Source organism: Bos indicus x Bos taurus, chromosome 19 (assembly GCF_003369695.1).
Source record: "Bos indicus x Bos taurus breed Angus x Brahman F1 hybrid chromosome 19, Bos_hybrid_MaternalHap_v2.0, whole genome shotgun sequence".
Classification (NCBI taxonomy): Eukaryota; Metazoa; Chordata; class Mammalia; order Artiodactyla; family Bovidae; genus Bos; species Bos indicus x Bos taurus.
Window position 1 is genome coordinate 45,942,617 of NC_040094.1, and position 16,131 is coordinate 45,958,747.

The 16,131-nt window shown below is 53.2% G+C and overlaps 3 protein-coding genes across 6 annotated transcripts in view; 1 reads left to right on the top strand and 2 right to left on the bottom strand.

Annotated features, from left to right (window-relative positions):
• The window catches only part of FMNL1 (formin like 1), a 43,804-nt gene extending 40,977 nt beyond the window's left edge, over positions 1-2,827 (top strand). For 2 of the 4 annotated variants that reach the window (XM_027517772.1, XM_027517774.1), the window contains 8 exons: positions 237-317; positions 406-535; positions 671-834; positions 1,087-1,188; positions 1,336-1,431; positions 1,704-1,824; positions 1,997-2,095; positions 2,343-2,827. In XM_027517772.1, the coding sequence (XP_027373573.1) occupies positions 237-317; positions 406-535; positions 671-834; positions 1,087-1,188; positions 1,336-1,431; positions 1,704-1,824; positions 1,997-2,088 (786 nt within the window). In that variant the 3' untranslated portion in view covers positions 2,089-2,095; positions 2,343-2,827. The remainder of the gene's footprint in view (positions 1-236; positions 318-405; positions 536-670; positions 835-1,086; positions 1,189-1,335; positions 1,432-1,703; positions 1,825-1,996; positions 2,096-2,342) is intronic. The other 2 variants (XM_027517771.1, XM_027517773.1) reach the window with 1 other exon arrangement.
• A 59-nt stretch (positions 2,828-2,886) lies between these two features.
• Positions 2,887-8,758, bottom strand: LOC113878339 (spermatogenesis-associated protein 21-like). Its single transcript, XM_027519354.1, is given in 12 exon segments — positions 2,887-3,065; positions 3,520-3,684; positions 3,790-3,968; positions 4,201-4,321; positions 4,410-4,481; positions 4,825-4,968; positions 5,774-5,826; positions 5,939-6,163; positions 6,242-6,306; positions 6,359-6,410; positions 8,364-8,367; positions 8,752-8,758. Coding segments are annotated over 12 exon segments (1,266 nt in total).
• On the bottom strand, positions 8,224-9,901 carry SPATA32 (spermatogenesis associated 32). The gene has a single exon (XM_027517301.1). It carries the CDS (start codon positions 9,654-9,656, stop codon positions 8,958-8,960), a length of 699 nt encoding a protein of 232 aa, XP_027373102.1. The 5' UTR covers positions 9,657-9,901; the 3' UTR covers positions 8,224-8,957.
• Positions 9,902-16,131: the final 6,230 nt, after the last annotated feature.

Sequence of the window (16,131 nt, forward strand, 5' to 3'; positions counted from 1 at the left end):
CAAGCACAGCACAGCAGATGACCAAATTGGGTGTGCCATGGTGTTAGCTGTGCACATGTGTTAAACACGTGTATGTGTGCCTCACGGACCTGAGGCATCCATGCAGGAGTGTGGTGGCTGCTGAGTGGCTTGTTCCTAGCCCCCTTGTCTTCTTGTGTAATTTATACTTTAGGGGGTTTCCTCAGCCCCGGCACCCGGCTGAGCTCCCCACCACCCACCTGTCCCACCTCTTGCAGATTGTCCTGGCTTTTGGCAACTACATGAACAGCAGCAAGCGTGGAGCAGCCTATGGCTTCCGGCTTCAGAGTCTGGATGCGGTAAGGAAGCGGGGAAGGAGGGGGCCCCCTGACCTGCGGGATGGGGGATGGCTGGGGGTATGTGGCTTACAGCAGGTCCTCATTGCAGCTGTTGGAGATGAAGTCGACTGACCGCAAGCAGACGCTGCTGCATTACCTGGTGAAGGTCATTGCTGAAAAGTACCCACAGCTCACAGGTTTCCACAGCGACCTGCACTTTCTGGACAAGGCCGGCTCAGGTATGGGTGGGGGGTGGGGTTCAGCCCTGGGGATGGATACAGGTTGGGAGAGAGCCAGGGGAGCTCAGGACATAATGGGATGGGAATGCTGCCTCTCTGATTCTTTGCTTCTCTACTGTCCCACCTCCCACTCAGTGTCCCTGGACAGCGTGCTGGGGGATGTCCGCTCCCTGCAGCGAGGCCTGGAGTTGACCCAGAGGGAGTTTGTGAGGCAGGATGACTGTGTGGTGCTCAAGGAGTTCCTGAGGGTCAACTCACCTGTCATGGATAAACTGCTGGCAGACAGCAAGACAGCTCAGGTGGGCTGGGGCTGGCCCCCGGCCAGGGAGGCGGGGAGGCTGTGGTGGGGGTGAAGGACCACCTAGGTAGGGTTGTGTAGCCAAGGCCTGGAGCCCTGTGACCCGGGAAGAACACCTTAGGGGATGGCACAGGAGGTGGCAGCCACCTGCCTGGAGGAGGAGAGATGAAGTGGCCAGTGTCCTAGCGGGTAGAGAGCAGTGGTCAGGGCCTTAGGGGTCTGGGCTGGTGAGGCTGACAGCCTGTGCCCACAGGAAGCCTACGAGTCTGTGGTGGAGTACTTCGGAGAGAACCCCAAGACCACATCCCCCTCCATGTTCTTCTCCCTCTTTAGTCGCTTCATCAAAGCCTATAAGGTATGTTTGTTTGATGGGCAGGCTGGGACCCATGCGGGGCATTGCAGCCTCTCCACATGGGCAGTGGGAGGGGTGGGGGCTATTTCTGCTGGGGGTGGACTAGGGAAGGGATGACTCCCCTCATGCAGACCCACCTTGGTTCCTCAGAAAGCTGAGCAGGAGGTGGAACAGTGGAAGAAGGAAGCAGCTGCCCAGGAGGCAGGCACTGACACTGCAGGGAAAGGGGAGCCCCAAGCACCCAAGGTAGGCAACTATTGCTGAATTTGGTACTGGGATCCAGCGATGCTGATGCTTGGTATCTTCATCCCAAAGATCTGGTCCTCCTCTGCATCCTCGTTTTTATGGACTGACCCTACTCAAGGCCAGGATGCCTCTGTAGCCTGTGGTGGGGAATGGGTTCCTTTTCCTCATGCCAGCTGTTATTGTGGGGGACCAGGCAGGTGGTTTAGGGTTTAGTGGCACAGGGGGACAGAGGATCCTGGAGCTGGAGTTATATACCCTCGCCCTCCCCCCAGTCCCCTCCCAAGGTCCGGCGGCAACAGATGGACCTCATCTCTGAGCTAAAACGGAAGCAGCAGAAAGAGCCACTCATCTATGAGGGTGACCGTGATGGGGCCATTGAAGATATCATCACAGGTGGGGGCTTGGCAGGTGCTGTCCTGTCCTGGGTCTGTCCTACACTGTCTTCCATCCACCCCCCAACCCCGGGGGGGCGGTCAGGATCTGTCTGCCTCACTGCCTCTTTGCTACTTTTTCTGTCTTTTTCCCTTTTTCCTTTCTCTCCTGGCTCCTTCCTTCCAACCCTCAGTGCTCAAGACGGTGCCCTTCACTGCTCGCACCGGCAAGAGGACGTCCAGGCTCCTCTATGAGGCCAGCCTGGGAGAGGAGATCCCCCTCTAGCCCCCAGGTACCCACCAGCCCGGCCTCGGATCCCAGTGGCTGCTCACAGCCCTGCGGGCTCCTGGGGGGTCTGAGTCATCTGCCCTCTCCTGGGCCAGGCACCGGGCTGGGGTGTGTTGGAAGGAGGTCTGATAAACAAACAGGCTCCCTCCCACGTGCGCACAACCTGGAGGGGTGAGGCCCGTGCCCTTGAGTGGTGTCCCAAGCCTGGGCAGACCCCCTGAAAAGTAAATGTCTCTCCTCTCCACCGCCAGATCTACGGAACCAGCCCTACATCCGCGCAGACACAGGCCGGCGAAGCGCTCGTCGGCGCCCACCGGGACCCCCGCTACAGGTCACTTCTGACCTCTCGCTGTAGTCACTATTTCTGCAGATGGACTGCGAGGCCTGGGAGCCGGGGGCGGGGAGGGGCAATCCGGGACTCAAGGAAGGTGGGACTCAGCTCGGCTGGGCCGGGCAGCCTCCTTCGCCAAGGTCCCCATCCCTGGGCGCCCCTCGAATGGGCAGGGGCACCCCTCATCTTGCCACAGGGAGAGGATCTCTGGCCCCTCCCCCCAAATGCTGCTTGCAGCACCCCGTCTTCCCCCAACAGCCATACTTAGCCTGAGCGGGAGCCCAGCCTGTAACTTATGTAAAGGGTAACCTCGCTCTCCTTCCACTCTGCCCACCCCGACCCAGCTCCGAGGACTCTCCATGGACCTTATTTTTATACAAGATTAATAAAGACGTTTGCAAAAGATCCGTGTCCGCTCCATGCCCGCCCCCACTACGAGCTGCCTGTTTCGCTCAGCAAACACTTTATTTGTATTTGTACAATTTCTTCGTAGCAGGTCTCTGCAAATAGGCCGGAGAGGGGGAGAAGGGTTGCTTCTGGATCAGAGTTGGGGGAGAGGGAGCCAGTTTCGAAGGGCACATACACCCTAGTAGCTGGCTGGCGAACCCTGCGGAAGCGCGGAGGGGGCGTCCGGAGGGTCAAGCTTGCGGCTCGGATTAGAGACGCAGGGTTAGTTCCACCTGAGTCCGCCTTTCTGCCGGCCCATTTCCACCAGTCCTGCCTCCTACTTGGGTCCCCCGCCCCTTTTTCTTATGCCCCGCCCTATCCTTAGTCGATCCTTAGTCGTGCTGTAAAGAACAATATCGCATAGGAACCTGCAATGTTAGGTCCGTGAATCAAGGTAAATTGGAAGTGGTCAAACAGGAGATGGCAGTAAGAGTTATCTCTTATTGCATCTCTCCCGGTCAGGTCCCAATTTCTTGTAGTTCTGCTTCCACTCTGCCCGTCCCTCCTCTCCCCGCCCGTCTGTCCCATTTATCTGTCGGGTCCCAGCTTTGTCTGCCCCGCCTCTATCCTCTCGGTCCCGCCCCACCATCACATGCCCTGCCCCTTATCTACATAACCCGGCCCCGCCCGCTGGCCCTGCCTGTGTCGACTTTCACCTTGGCTGAGCCGCCCGCTCTTGGGCGCGCGCTTGGGGCGACTGGGCTGGTACGACTTGGGAAGTCGGACGTCTGGCCGCGGAGTTCGGCTCTGCGTGTGGGATTCTGGCTGCGTCCCCCCGTTCAGGCTAGGTATCTGGGAGTAGGGGCTGCACGCTCCTGGGGCGAGGAAGCGGGTAGAAGGAAAAGGAGGGGCCCTTCCTGAAAACCGGTTGTGAGAGAGAGTCCCCAGTCCCGCGGGTCCCCGCCCAGACCCGGGCGCACCCGCTTTGTGCAGTCCGTGCAGCGAACGCGCCAGCTCGGCATTGGAGAGGCCGATGAGGCGCGCGGCCTGGCAGAAGAACGCGAGGCCCGCGTGAGAGCGCCCGCTGCGGCCGTGGCTGCGGGACCGACCTTTCCAGCTTGCGTTGAGCCGCAGAGACCGCTGCTTCTTGGAGTAGTAGCTTGAAGGAGAAAAGTGGGCAGCCGCCTCAGACAGCGTCTCCCCCAGTCCTCTTCATCTCACCCGTGAGGAAACTAAAGTGGGACAGGAATCTGATCGGGGGCAACTCGGCACCCAGGAAACTGACCCAAAATTCAGGCTCTCCTCTCTGGGGCAGGGACATCTGGGGACTCCTGCACCGGGAGTCTGCTCCCCCTATCTTGGGCCTCGAAGCTGGGTCCAGTTGTGCCCACCTCATCACCTCCCGTACCGACTTGAAGGGCACATAGCCCAGACTCATCAGCTTGAACAGCATCTCTAAGAAGAGGGTTTGCAAGCCCTGGGGGTCATAGGCCCAGCTGTTCCTCACCTTGCCTAGGGGCAGAGAACATGGGGAAAGGTAAGGAGGAGCCTTCCCCAGGCCAGGCCCACCCACTCCTGCCCCACCAGCCTTGCCCCTCACCCAAGCACTGAGCCAGGCGGTGGCTGTCAGTGAGGACACCCAGGAAGTCTTTGAAGCTTACAGTTCCATCACCTGGGAAGAGAGAGAGAGGAGGGGGTGCTGTAGGTGCCTGACCCCTTGTAGAAGGCTTGCCAGCAGTTCTAGGCATCAGAATGTCCAGTCCTGCCTCTGGCCAAGCATTTTCTGAGGTCAAGTCAGGGAGAAATAGCCCTTGCTGTGTGGGAGCCCCAAGTCAGGATGAGGATTATCACCGCAGAAATGTTTAGGGGTGAGGGGCTAGGTGTGGTGATCAGGGCAGGCTTCCGGCAAGAGGGGACTTTAGAAAAGGATGAGACCAGGGATTTTGTGGGCAGTGGAGGCATTCTTCAAGGCTAGAGGTGGGAGAGGTCATGAGGGTAGGGACAGGGTCACCCACCATCCAAGTCCGCCTGCCGCAGAGCCTCACACATCTCCTGAGGGCTCAGCTGGACACCCACATTGGACAGGGCAGCTTTCATACTGCGCATGTCCACGGAGCCTGTTGGGCTGGAGCTGAACAGTTTGAAGACATCCTGGAATGCTGGGGGTGGGGAGGGGGCAGGCGGGCAAGTGAACCCATGCACAGGAACTCTGAGATTCACCCACTCTAGCTCAGATGAGACTGAAGACTTGGGTTCACGGATTCCCTGGGCATTATAACTTCAGGTAAAGAACAGTGGTTGCTGTGTGTTGGTACCTGTTAAGTGTCTGTTCGGTTCTCATGTCCAAAAAGTGTTAAAAACTCTATGTCCAAGACCACACCACCCACAGGGGCCATGCTGGGCTTTCGATTCGGGTGGTCTGGCTCCAATGTCTGGAGGCTTCAGGAGCCCTGCTGGCAACCTGGCCTGTAGCAGGCACTGATAACTATTGATGAATAGAATGATTCTGTTTTGAGGGACCCCTGGAGATATCAGAGCATGATCTTTGTAGGGACACTGGGGCCCCCAAATGTAGAAGTGTTTCCTTCCACCTCTACTCCCACAGCCCTGAACCCCAGAGGGGCAGGGACTTCAGATCCTTTTTTCCCATTGTTTCTTCCAGTTTCCCTTATTCCTTTCATCCTGTTCATCCATCTACCATCTCTCCATCCACTATCCACATACCTTGCTATCCAACAACCCCTCCCTCCCTTCTTCACACACACACACACACACACACACACACACACACACACACACACACACACATGCACAGAGCCATAATCCCTGGGATTGCAGAAATGAGCAAATTAGACCGGCATGGAGAGGTTACAGTACAGTCACTGGTTTCTGCTGTGTCTCCAACCTCTTCTACTCTGAGCACACCCTAGTTTTCCTCCCTGCTCCCAGTCCTGAGGCCCTCACCTGCCAGCTGCCGTGCTGTCAGGGGAAGCAGGTTCTTGTCTGCAAAGCTGCCTCTGTTAGGGGGAAGAGAGTGGAAAGTTCTTTGCATCTGCTGCTGAGCGATGCCAGAGTCAGGCAGGCTTTTCGACCCAGCACCCCAGCCCTGGCCCTGGTCCCTGCCCTCACCTCTGAGACCGGGTCTGAGGGTCTGACTGTACTGTGTGGGTGGCCTCAAGGCCCTTGAGCTGTCTGGTCCTCTGGGAAGCCTGCTCAGCCCCTGTGGCCAAGGCGGCAGCTGGTTCCTTCCGGGTCAGGAAGGCAGCACATTGTTGCAACCTTCCCTTCTGGGTTCTGCTGGCCTGCTCCTCTCCTGGGTCTTGCGTGAGCAGTCTTTGAGGCTTCTGTGGAGGCCTTGGAGGTGAGGAGAAGACAGGGCTGAGGGGTCCAGCCCATTTGAGTGTTTTGACTCCAGGGCACCCAGGACCAGACCTGTGGGTGCACAGCTTCACCTCCCAGGACCGGCCCCCTGCCAGCCTGTTCCCACAGCCCTCTCTCTGGGGGATTCTGGAAGCACTAGCTTGGAGGAGTAACCTCCGCCCTGGTCACCTGGATGTTCTCTTTGCCGATGGTGATCGCTTGGTCTTCCGCCCTCTGCTGCCTGAAAGGCAGAGTTGCATGCTTGGAGGCTGGGCCTGTCCTCCAGGCCTGCAGTCCCCCAGGCTGGGTTTGGGGTGGATCTGAACAACTGTCAGCAGGATGTGCGCTCCACCCTCACCACAGGCCTGCTCCTCTCTGCTGGGGAACCTGCACTTTTAGTCTTTTGAGTTTCTGCTCCCTTAAGGCATCTAAATTTTGTGACTCCATGCCAGAAGCTAACAGGAAGGCTGAGGTGCAGGAGAGAAGTAGGCCCCAGAGGCCCCAGGTCAAGGCATGGGAAGGTGGGGTCCAGCCAAGACGGGACTGTGGCTCACCTTACCCGAGGCCCCCTGGGCGGGAAGGAGCCCTTCCTCTGGGAAGATGTGTCCCAGTAGCCAGATGCCAGTGCTGGCCTAGTCCCTCCCCAGACACTCACCTCTGCATCTCTTCTTCATCCCTCCTTCCAGCCACCTGCCCCCTTCTCTGGCCCTGGCCCATTCTTGAGTGCTCATGCGTGTTTCTTAGTCGCTTCAGTCACGTCTGACTCTTTGCGACTCCATGGACTGAGGCCCGCCAGGCTCCTCTGTCCACAGAGATTCTCCAGGCAAGAATACTGGAGTGGGTTGCCATGCCCTCCTCCAGGGGATTTTCCTGACCCAGGGATTGAACCCATGTCTCCGGTACTGGGAGGCGGGTTCTTTACCATCAGTGCCACCTGGGAAACCCACCCCTTCCTAATCCCATTCTCCCTGACCCTGGGCACCTCCCTCCTCAGCCCCCTCTCAAGGCAGGGCAGAGTTCTAAGGGTCTGCAAGGTAGGGCTTTCACTTGAAGGGGAGCCTTGGTCCGGAGGAGGTCTTGAGTCTCATTAGGCCCCAAGCCTCGGTGCTGTCTCCCCTTCTCTTTCTCCCTGACTTCCCTCTTCCTACCCACTTCCATCCCCACACTCCAAGTTCTCTTCCCTCTTGTTGCCATCTCCTCTTCCAGAAGCTTCCCCACACTGTCCCTTCTTCCCCACGGTGGAGAGGCTCATGCATCCGGGTGCATGCATCTGGGTCACAGGCACTGTGTGTGTGCATGCCCATGTGCCTGGTATGTGTGGAACATGCTTCTTCAACCTGCGTGTGGCTGTGTCACATGAATGTCTGTGTCACGTGCTGGTCAGCAGCTGGTGTGTGTGTGTGTGTGTGTGTGTGGGCTGCCTGCAGAAGTGCATCATGACCCATGGACTCTCCCCTACACTGGAGGTACCTCTGAGTGGAGGTGGTGGCCCCTGGAGGACCAGTCCCTCGGCTTCATTCTTCCCTTCCTTCAAGCCCTGATGCTGCTGCTGCTGCTGCTGCTAAGTCGCTTCAGTCGTGTCCGACTCTGTGCGACCCCATGGACTGCAGCCTACCAGGCTTCTCCGTCCATGGGATTCTCCAGGCAAGTACACTGGAGTGGGTTGCCATTTCCTTCTTCAAGCCCTGAACACCATCCTTTCCCCATTCCAGGCCTTCACCATGAGAGAAGTGGGAAGAACTCCTTCCAGAAGCCTTCTCGCCTGCCCAGTCCCACCTCCAGGAGGCTCTCGCCTCAGATGATCCCCAAATGTCTCTTTTACATCTAAGAAGCCTCAGACAGGGCACAAGTGAGGTCTTGCCAAGACAAGTCATGACTCTCTGATGCTGGCCTAGAGGTCTGGAGCGGTGCGGGGGGAGTAAGCAGGGACCACACAGGGCTGATGGAGCCCGTGGGGGGCAAGGGGGTGCTGGGGTGGCTAACAGTGCAGGTGGCATCTCTAAGCATTGGAGACCAGGATGCTGAAGCCAGAGGAGCTCACTGGTCCAGGAGCATTTGCACAAAAAGTCTGAGCCAGGGGGCCAGCACTGGAGGCTTTACTGGTTTTGTCTAGTCATTTCTCTGGGGAGGAGGGGGATGACAGCTTAAAATGGATTTTCAGGAATAATGGATTCCCTTTCATGGTTCCCGGCACCGAGCTGCAACGCAAAAGAGAGAGTGTCACTTAGGCCCTGGTGGGAAGGACAAAGGAGGGGTGAGCCCGGAGGCCTTTCTGAGGAGGGCGCAGGGGCTCAGACGGCCTCTTCCTGCTGTGTGATGTGGATGGGCAGCTGCCCCTCCATCATGTTCATTCATCACCAGGAAGCGCGGGGTGCTGGAGAACCCAGAGTCCTCAGTCCTGCCTCGCTGGGCATATCAAGGGCCCAGGGCTGAGACCTAGGGGTTCTCAGTAGGAAAGAGCGTGAGTGTTTCCAGTGAGGGTGAGGCCGTCTACACTCATGGTGAGAGACCTCCTAACGCTAGAATGGCATTCTAGTTCCGGCTTCGAACCCAAGTCCCTGCCCCCACCCTGGAGCGCTTACCCTCCATGGTCCCCAGGCCTCTGTCAGCCTGGCCTTGGCACTGCACCTCAGCCCACCGGAACTTTGTTTCCAGCAGCCTTTATGAGGTCACTGAGGTGGAGACATCACTCAGCCAGCCCCTCATTCCATTGTCCCCAGCTCCCCCTTGGCTGTGTGAGGAGTGGGCCCGCCTGCACATCCTAGGGGGAGCCGTGGGGCAGCCTCACTTACTCTTTTGCAGCTCCTTTTGGCTGAGGGGACGTGGTCGGGGACTGGAGAAACTTCAGCTCCCCTTCAATGGTGGCCCTCTTGAACCCTGGCTTTCTGAGGTCAAGGTAAGGGTGAGGGACGTCCTCATCTTCTTGCTTTGGGGCATCCTGTGGTTTCCTGGCTTCTCCTGGTTCCTCTGGCGGCTTCTCATCCTTCGTGAGTTTTCCCTGCTCTGGCTCGTCCGTGGTGGGCTGGGCAGCATGATCCACGGCAGGCTCTGTGGGAGGTGGCATGGCCTTCTGGGGTGTGGTCTTGATCATGTGCTGCAATCTGGGCAGGTCCATCCTGCTGGAGGAGGCCATGGCCAGGGTTGATGCGAAATTGATCAGCTCTTCCAGGCCCATGGTGGGTGTGCAGAAGGACGGCTCGGGGCTTAGAGTCTTCTGGGAGGCTTTGTCTAGAGGGCCTTGCTGGGCGCTGGGGTTCTGGCTCTGCTTCTTGGAGCTCTCAGTGTCCTTGGGGACCGTCTGTTGGGCAGGGCATATGGTGGTCTTTTTTGTGCTCTTCTGGAAGGGCTGCGTGCTGATCACTGGTTGCAGGCTGTGTTCTGACACCTGGATGAGCCTGTCTACCCAGAAGAGGTGCCTAGAGGTCTGCACGTGGATGGAGCGGTAGTCCTCGTCCATGGAACTCACGTAGCTGGAGTTGGACCTCATGCTCAGCTGTCTGATGTCTGGCTTCGTTAGCCCGTCTCCATAGGGTTGGGGGAACTCTTCCCTGTACCCCTGGGGCTTGGGGTCTTCCTGTTTGGCCTCGGGCTCTGTCTGTGGGAAGGGTTTGGGCTTCTGTTCTGGCTCCACTTGAGGGAGCTTTTCTTCGGGAAGCCCCGGCTCTAGCAATTCATTCTCCAGCTGAAAGGTTTCAACAGGAAGCTGAGGCTGCGCCTGGCCCCCCCACCCCAACCTCCGCGGTTCTCCCCATCCCCCATTCTCTGCCCTGCCCCACCCCCCCGCCACTGTCCTTCTGCTCACTTCCTCCCTGACACTTGCCTCCTCCAAGTGACCTGCTTGGGGCAGGGAGGCAGTGGGGGCAGCTGGTGAGGGTGGGTGTGCATGTGTGTGCCAACCCTGGCCTGGTGCTAGGGTTGGTCCTGTAATTGTCCAGGGTGGGGGCTTACCAGGCTTTAGACAAGATGAGCCTCAAAGACCCCTGCCCCTGGCCTCCCGCCTCCCCCTAGGAGGTGATACAGTCTGCTGTTACCTCCATGTCATCTTCCTCTTGTATTGGCTGGAACTGGTTTTGATTTATGTCACCCCTAAGACAGAAGGAGACAGAGTGGGTGACAGGCCTCCGTGCGGTAGGGAGAGTAGCTTCTGGGGAGGGTCTCTGGTGCCCTTAAAGTCTCCTGCCTTGTGCAAGGACTGGCAAGATGCTCCAAGCTCACTCCCCTGGTGGCACCCTCTCCCACTGAAAATCCCATGGCAGACTCATATTCTCAAACTTCAGTGAGTTCAGAAAGCGCCTAGAGAGCTTGCCAAGTTGCTCGCCTCCCCCTACAATCTCTGCAGAGGAGACTGACTCCTTGGGGGAGGTCCCCCGATCCAACAGTCCCCTTCCTAGAAGCTTGTGTCTTTTATTTCAGTTGGCGGTTGAAGCCCAGGAATCTGCATTTTAATCTAGCATTCCAGTGGGCCAGTGTCTTGCAAGCGGCTCATCACAGAGGGAGAAAACCAGAGGGACACCCTCTCCAGAACCTGCCCGCTCTCAGCTCAGCAAATCTGAAGTACAAGGGTGTGTGTGGAGGGTACCCTTGGTTCTTACTGCTAGTTGGCTGCCATCTCGACCGCTGCCCTCAGTCATTGTAACCTTTCTCTTACTTTAGGCACCTGCCCACCCTCCCCTTGGACAGTTCTGATCTCAGAGAAAGGCAATGCTAAGGGGTCAGGCTCCATCCATGTCCTGGATGTACCCCACCACCCTTCAGTCCTCCTCCAATGTGAGGGATTGGGAGCGGAAGCAGAGCAGGGGATGGCCTCCATCCCCACCCCTGCTGCCTTTTGGCCTGGATACTGGCCTAGGGGAGATTTTGGAAATAAGCAAGATAGAGGGAGATCCTGGGTGAGGGTGGGTGATCTCGGGGGTTGGGGAGAAGTCCTACGGTGATGGGGAACTGGTTCTCACTGTGAATCCATAATGTCCACCGACTCTTTGCCACAGCAGGGAAATCCATTGGCACCTGGCAGGGAGAAGGACGTGAGGGCAGGGGACCTGCACGTGTCCCTGAGCGAGTCTGGAGCTCAGGCTGGTGGCAGTGCTGCAGCCACCCCCCTCCTTCCCTGTCCCTTACCTAAGCCCATGTGCCATCCCCTTGCCCATCCTGCCCCTTGCCAGCATCACCAGCACCCCATCCTCCACGTCTGCTCCCTTCCACCTTTCGTGATCCATCACTGTCTTCCATTAGGGCAAATACGAATAGCGGTCACTTCTGTTCACTGAGTGCTAGAAACTAGCCCAGGGATTGTGTTGAGCACTTTATAGGCTTTAGTTCTTTGAACACATGAGAAGAGGTTCATTTGCCCAAGGTCCCTCAGCTGATCACTCAGGAAGTCAGGACTTAGATGCAGGCTTCACTTAAGGAGCTCTTTACTGCCCTGCCCTGAATGTCATCCTATCCTGGAGCCTGTAACTGTGCGGGGTTCTCTGTCGCACCCCAGGTGAACTTTCTTCATCTTTTCCATTCCTGCCCCTGCTCCCCTTTCTCCACTCTGTCTGGCCAGGCTTCAGATCTGCCACTCACTCTCATCCTAGCCACTCTTATCCTGTCCTCTCTTCCCCCAGCTTCTCATGCCATTTCACATCCTGGGATCATCTATTTCCAACGCTGGGCCAGAATTCTCACCCCAGGTGGTTGATTTGAGGTGACGTGTGCTTGCTAAGTTGCTTCAGTTGTGACTGACTGTGTGACCCATGGACTGTAGTCTACCAGGCTCCTCTATCCATGGGATTCTCCAAGGCAACAATACTGTAGTGGGTTGCCATGCCCTCCTCCAGGGGATCTTACCAACTAAAAGATCGAACCTGCATCCCTTAGGCCTCCTGCAGTGGCAGGAATATTCTTTACCACTAGTGCCAGGTGGGAAGCCTATCTGTTTATTTCGGAACATGAAACATCCTTTGCAAAGGAGATTGGCTTCTTGGAGTACGTCCCCTCTCACAGTCCCCTTTCCTAGAAGCTTGTATCTTTTATTGCAGAAGCTTCTCTTTCATCCTTTGGTGATAGGGGCCACCAGGCTGTCCCATTCTCTGAGCCCCAGGGTGGTGGATAGGGGTTGATGGTGGGGCCATTATGGCAATGAGCAAGCCAGGATCCCTATGAGCCTGCAGTGTGACAGGAAGTGACAGCCTTAGCTCTGGCTGAGAAGAATTGCTCCCAGGATTAGATTAGAAGGATTAGAATGTTGCTGTGGCCTCTTTCTAGAGGTGGAGAGGTTGGGGAGGGTCCTTGCATGGCTGATATTGGGTCCTGGGCTTTGGGTTGCTCCATGCACTTCCTAGCTGATGCTAGTGGTAAAGAACCCACCTGCCAATGTAGGAGATGTGAGAGACATGGGTTCAATCTCTGGATCAGGAAGTTCCCCTGGAGGAGGAAATGGCAACACACTCCAGTATTTTTGCCTGGAGAATCCCATGGATGGAGGAGCCTGGTAGGCTACTGTCCATAAGGTCGCAAAGAGTCAGACAGGATTGAAGTGACTTAGCAAGCATGCACCCACAGGTTCAGCCTGGGCCTGGGATCCTGGATCAGCTGGGTGACTGGGCTAAGAGTGCACCAGGGGTAGGCTCCCAGTGGCCGGCTCAGTGGTCTCTTCAGAACTCATCACTTTTGACCACCATGCTTTCTTTGACCATCCCTCAACTTCCTCCCCACATCTCTTCTGCTCCATTTCTACCTGCCCCAACTGCTACTGTGCCTCAGGCTTCTGACCCCACAGCTTTCTTTTGCTTTGTGGTTGTTCATTTGCTAAGTTGTGTTCAACTCTTTGTGACCCCGTGGACTACAGCACACCAGGCTTCCCTGTCCTTCACCATCTCCCAGAGCTTGCTCAAACTCATGTCCATTGAGTAGGTGATGCCATCCAACCAGCTTGTCCTCTGTCATCCCCTTCTCCTCCTGCCTTCAATCTTTACCAGCATCAGTGTCTTTTCTGATGAGTCTCCCTTCGTGTCAGGTGGCCAAAATTTTGGAGCTTCAGCTTCAGCATCAGTCCTTCCAAGGAATATTCAGTATTGATTTCTTTAGGATTGACTGGTTTGATCTTGCTGTCCAAGGGACTCTCAAGAGTCTTCTCCAACACCACAGGCCAAAAGCATCAATTCTTTGGCACTCAGCCTTCTATATGGTCCAACTCTTACATTCATACATGACTACTGGAAAAAATATAGCTTTGACTAGATGGATCTTTGTTGGCAAAGTAATATCTCTGCTTTTTAATATTCTGTCTAGCTTTCTCATAGCTTTTTTCCCAAGCAACAAGTGTCTTTTAATTTCATGGCTGAAATCACCATCTGAAGTGATTTTTGAGCTCAAGAAGATAAAATCTATCACTGTTTCCATTGTTTCCCCATCTATTTGCCATAAAGTGATGGGACTGGATGTCATGGTCTTAGTTTCCTTTGCTTGTTTTAAAAAATTTCTCTGGGAAGTTTAATCAACACCTAAAGCCTTAACTCTTCCATAAAAAGCAACTGGATATGGATAGAAGGAAAAATTATTATGGTATGCACCTCACTGCAGCACTGGGGTTTAGAAGCAAAAAATCTGAGGTTGACTCAACTTGGGGCCTCTATATTCAACCTGGGAATGTTCTATTAGGGATTCAAGTGACATTTGATAGTGTATGAAATAATATCGACTTCCAACTGTGGATTGCTTTATATAGAAAGGCATTGATTTTGTATCCTGCAATCATCCTAAAATCTTATTGGTTCTAGCAGCTTTTTTTGTTTTTTCTAAAGTAGCTTTTTTAAGATTCCATGGGGTTTTCTACATAAACAATAATATTTGTGACTCAACATAGTCTTCTTCCTTTTCAACCTGGATGTCTCCAAGTTCTTTTTCTTGCCTTATTGCACTGAGAATAATCTCTGGAACAATGTGGAACAGAATTGAGAGTAGATATTCTTGCTTTGCTAGTGAGCTTAGGGGAAAAGTATCCAGTATTTCATTATGAAATACAATGTTATAGTTTTTCTCATAGATGCTATTTATCAGGTTGAAGAAGTTTCCTTCTATTCCTACTTAATTTTTAAATAGGAAAGGATGTTGGGTTTTATCTGATGCTTTTCCTGAATTTATTGAGATTATCATGTTTTTCTTATATTCTGTTACTATAAGTTATGTATGTATGGCTGTATGTGCTCAGTCGCTCAGTCATGTCTGACTCTTTGTGATCCCATGGACTAAAGTCCACTAGGTTCCTCTGTCCATGAGATTCTCTGGGCAAGAATACTGGAGTGGGTTGCCATGCCTGCCTTCAGGGGATCTTCCCAACCCAGGGATGGAACCCAGGTCTCCAGCATTGTAGGCAGATTCTTTACTGCCTGAGCCATCAGGGAAGCCAGGGAAGTTATATATAGCATGTGCTAAATATATTACATATTATTCTGCTAATAATTCTATTATAATTTGTTTATGGTGAGATCTTGTATTCCTGGGATAAATCTCACTTGATCACAATGTACTACCTTTTTATACATTGTCAAATTTTATTTTCTAACTTTTAAGATGAATTTTCACATATATGTTCATAAGGTCTATTGGTATGCAATTTTCTATTCTTATAATGTCTTTCTTTTTATAATGTCTAGGATGTAAGGTTTTGACAGTAGAGTAATGCTGGCCTCATAGAATGAGTTGAGGCATGTCCCATCTTCAATTTTCTGAGTTTGTGTAAAATTTTTATTATTTATTGATTATGTTTGGTAGAATTCACAAATGAAGCCTGTGGACCTGGACCTGGAGTTTCCTTGTGAGGAGATTTTAATTACAAATTCAACTTAAAAAATAGATACAAGGTTATTTAGCCTACCTATTTCTTTCTTTTTTATTATGATAAAATACACATATCATAAATTGCTCTTTTAAAATTATTTTTAAGTATGCAGTTCAGTGGTATTAAGTATATTATCATGCAGCCAATCACCACTATCCATTCCCAGAATATCTATTTCTTCTTGAGTGAGGTTTTGGAGTTTGTATTTTTTTTAAAGGAATTTATCCATCTCATCTAAGCTGTCAAGTTTATTGGCATAAATTGTTCCTAATATTCCCTAATCATTTTTTCACATCTGCAGAGTCTGTAGTGATGTTACCTCTTTCATTCCTCATGCTGGTAATTTTGGTCTTTTTTTTTTCCCTTGTCCAGTTTGGCTATAGATGTATCAGTTGTGTGGGTCTTCTCAAACCTGCCAGAGATATGTCTGATTCCTGAGTGGTCACATTAAAGTAATATCTGCAAAGCAATAGGCTCCTGCAGTCATAGGCTCCCAATCAGCTTTTTATGATTTCACTCTTATACGTGGACAACCAAGCATCACTAGGCATTTGAGAAAACTGCTAACATAGGAGAGCTAGACTGAGAGAAAAGACTACTCCAGAACACCAGAAGAGAAACAAGGGAACTGAAAAATTCTAATCATCTTCAGAGACTCAGAGTTTAAGATATTCAGCAACATATATATTGCATCCAAAGAACAAGAACAGGATACTATTTTAAAAAGAACTATGAAAGGAAAGAGCTTTCTAGCAAACAATTAAAAAATAAAATACAGAGACTATTCCTAGAAGGTAGAATTAAAATATCAAGATGATGTGAGAGAAAAGGATCAAAAGGAAATCCAGTGCTGGGTTATAGAAAGGAGATTCAGAAAGAATGGAGACCATGGAGAAGAAAAGCAAAATCAGTATTTCCCTGAGCTGAAGGATGTCATTAGCTTAAAAATGTTTGCTGAATACCCAACACTATAGATGCCAAAAGATCTTTGCTCTAAAAGTTAATTGCACCAGGAACAAAGGATTCCTAAATACTTCTAAGTGAGAAACAAGTTAACAACAACGGAAGGAGAATCATACTGGCGGTGGAGTTAGCAGTACAGTTGCTTTTAACATTCTGAGGGAAATGGTTTTTAACC

What these genes read in the sequence shown, in the direction of transcription:
- SPATA32 (XM_027517301.1), bottom strand. Translation starts at nt 9,656, where the DNA reads ATGAGGTCCAACTCCAGCTACGTGAGTTCCATGGACGAGGACTACCGC.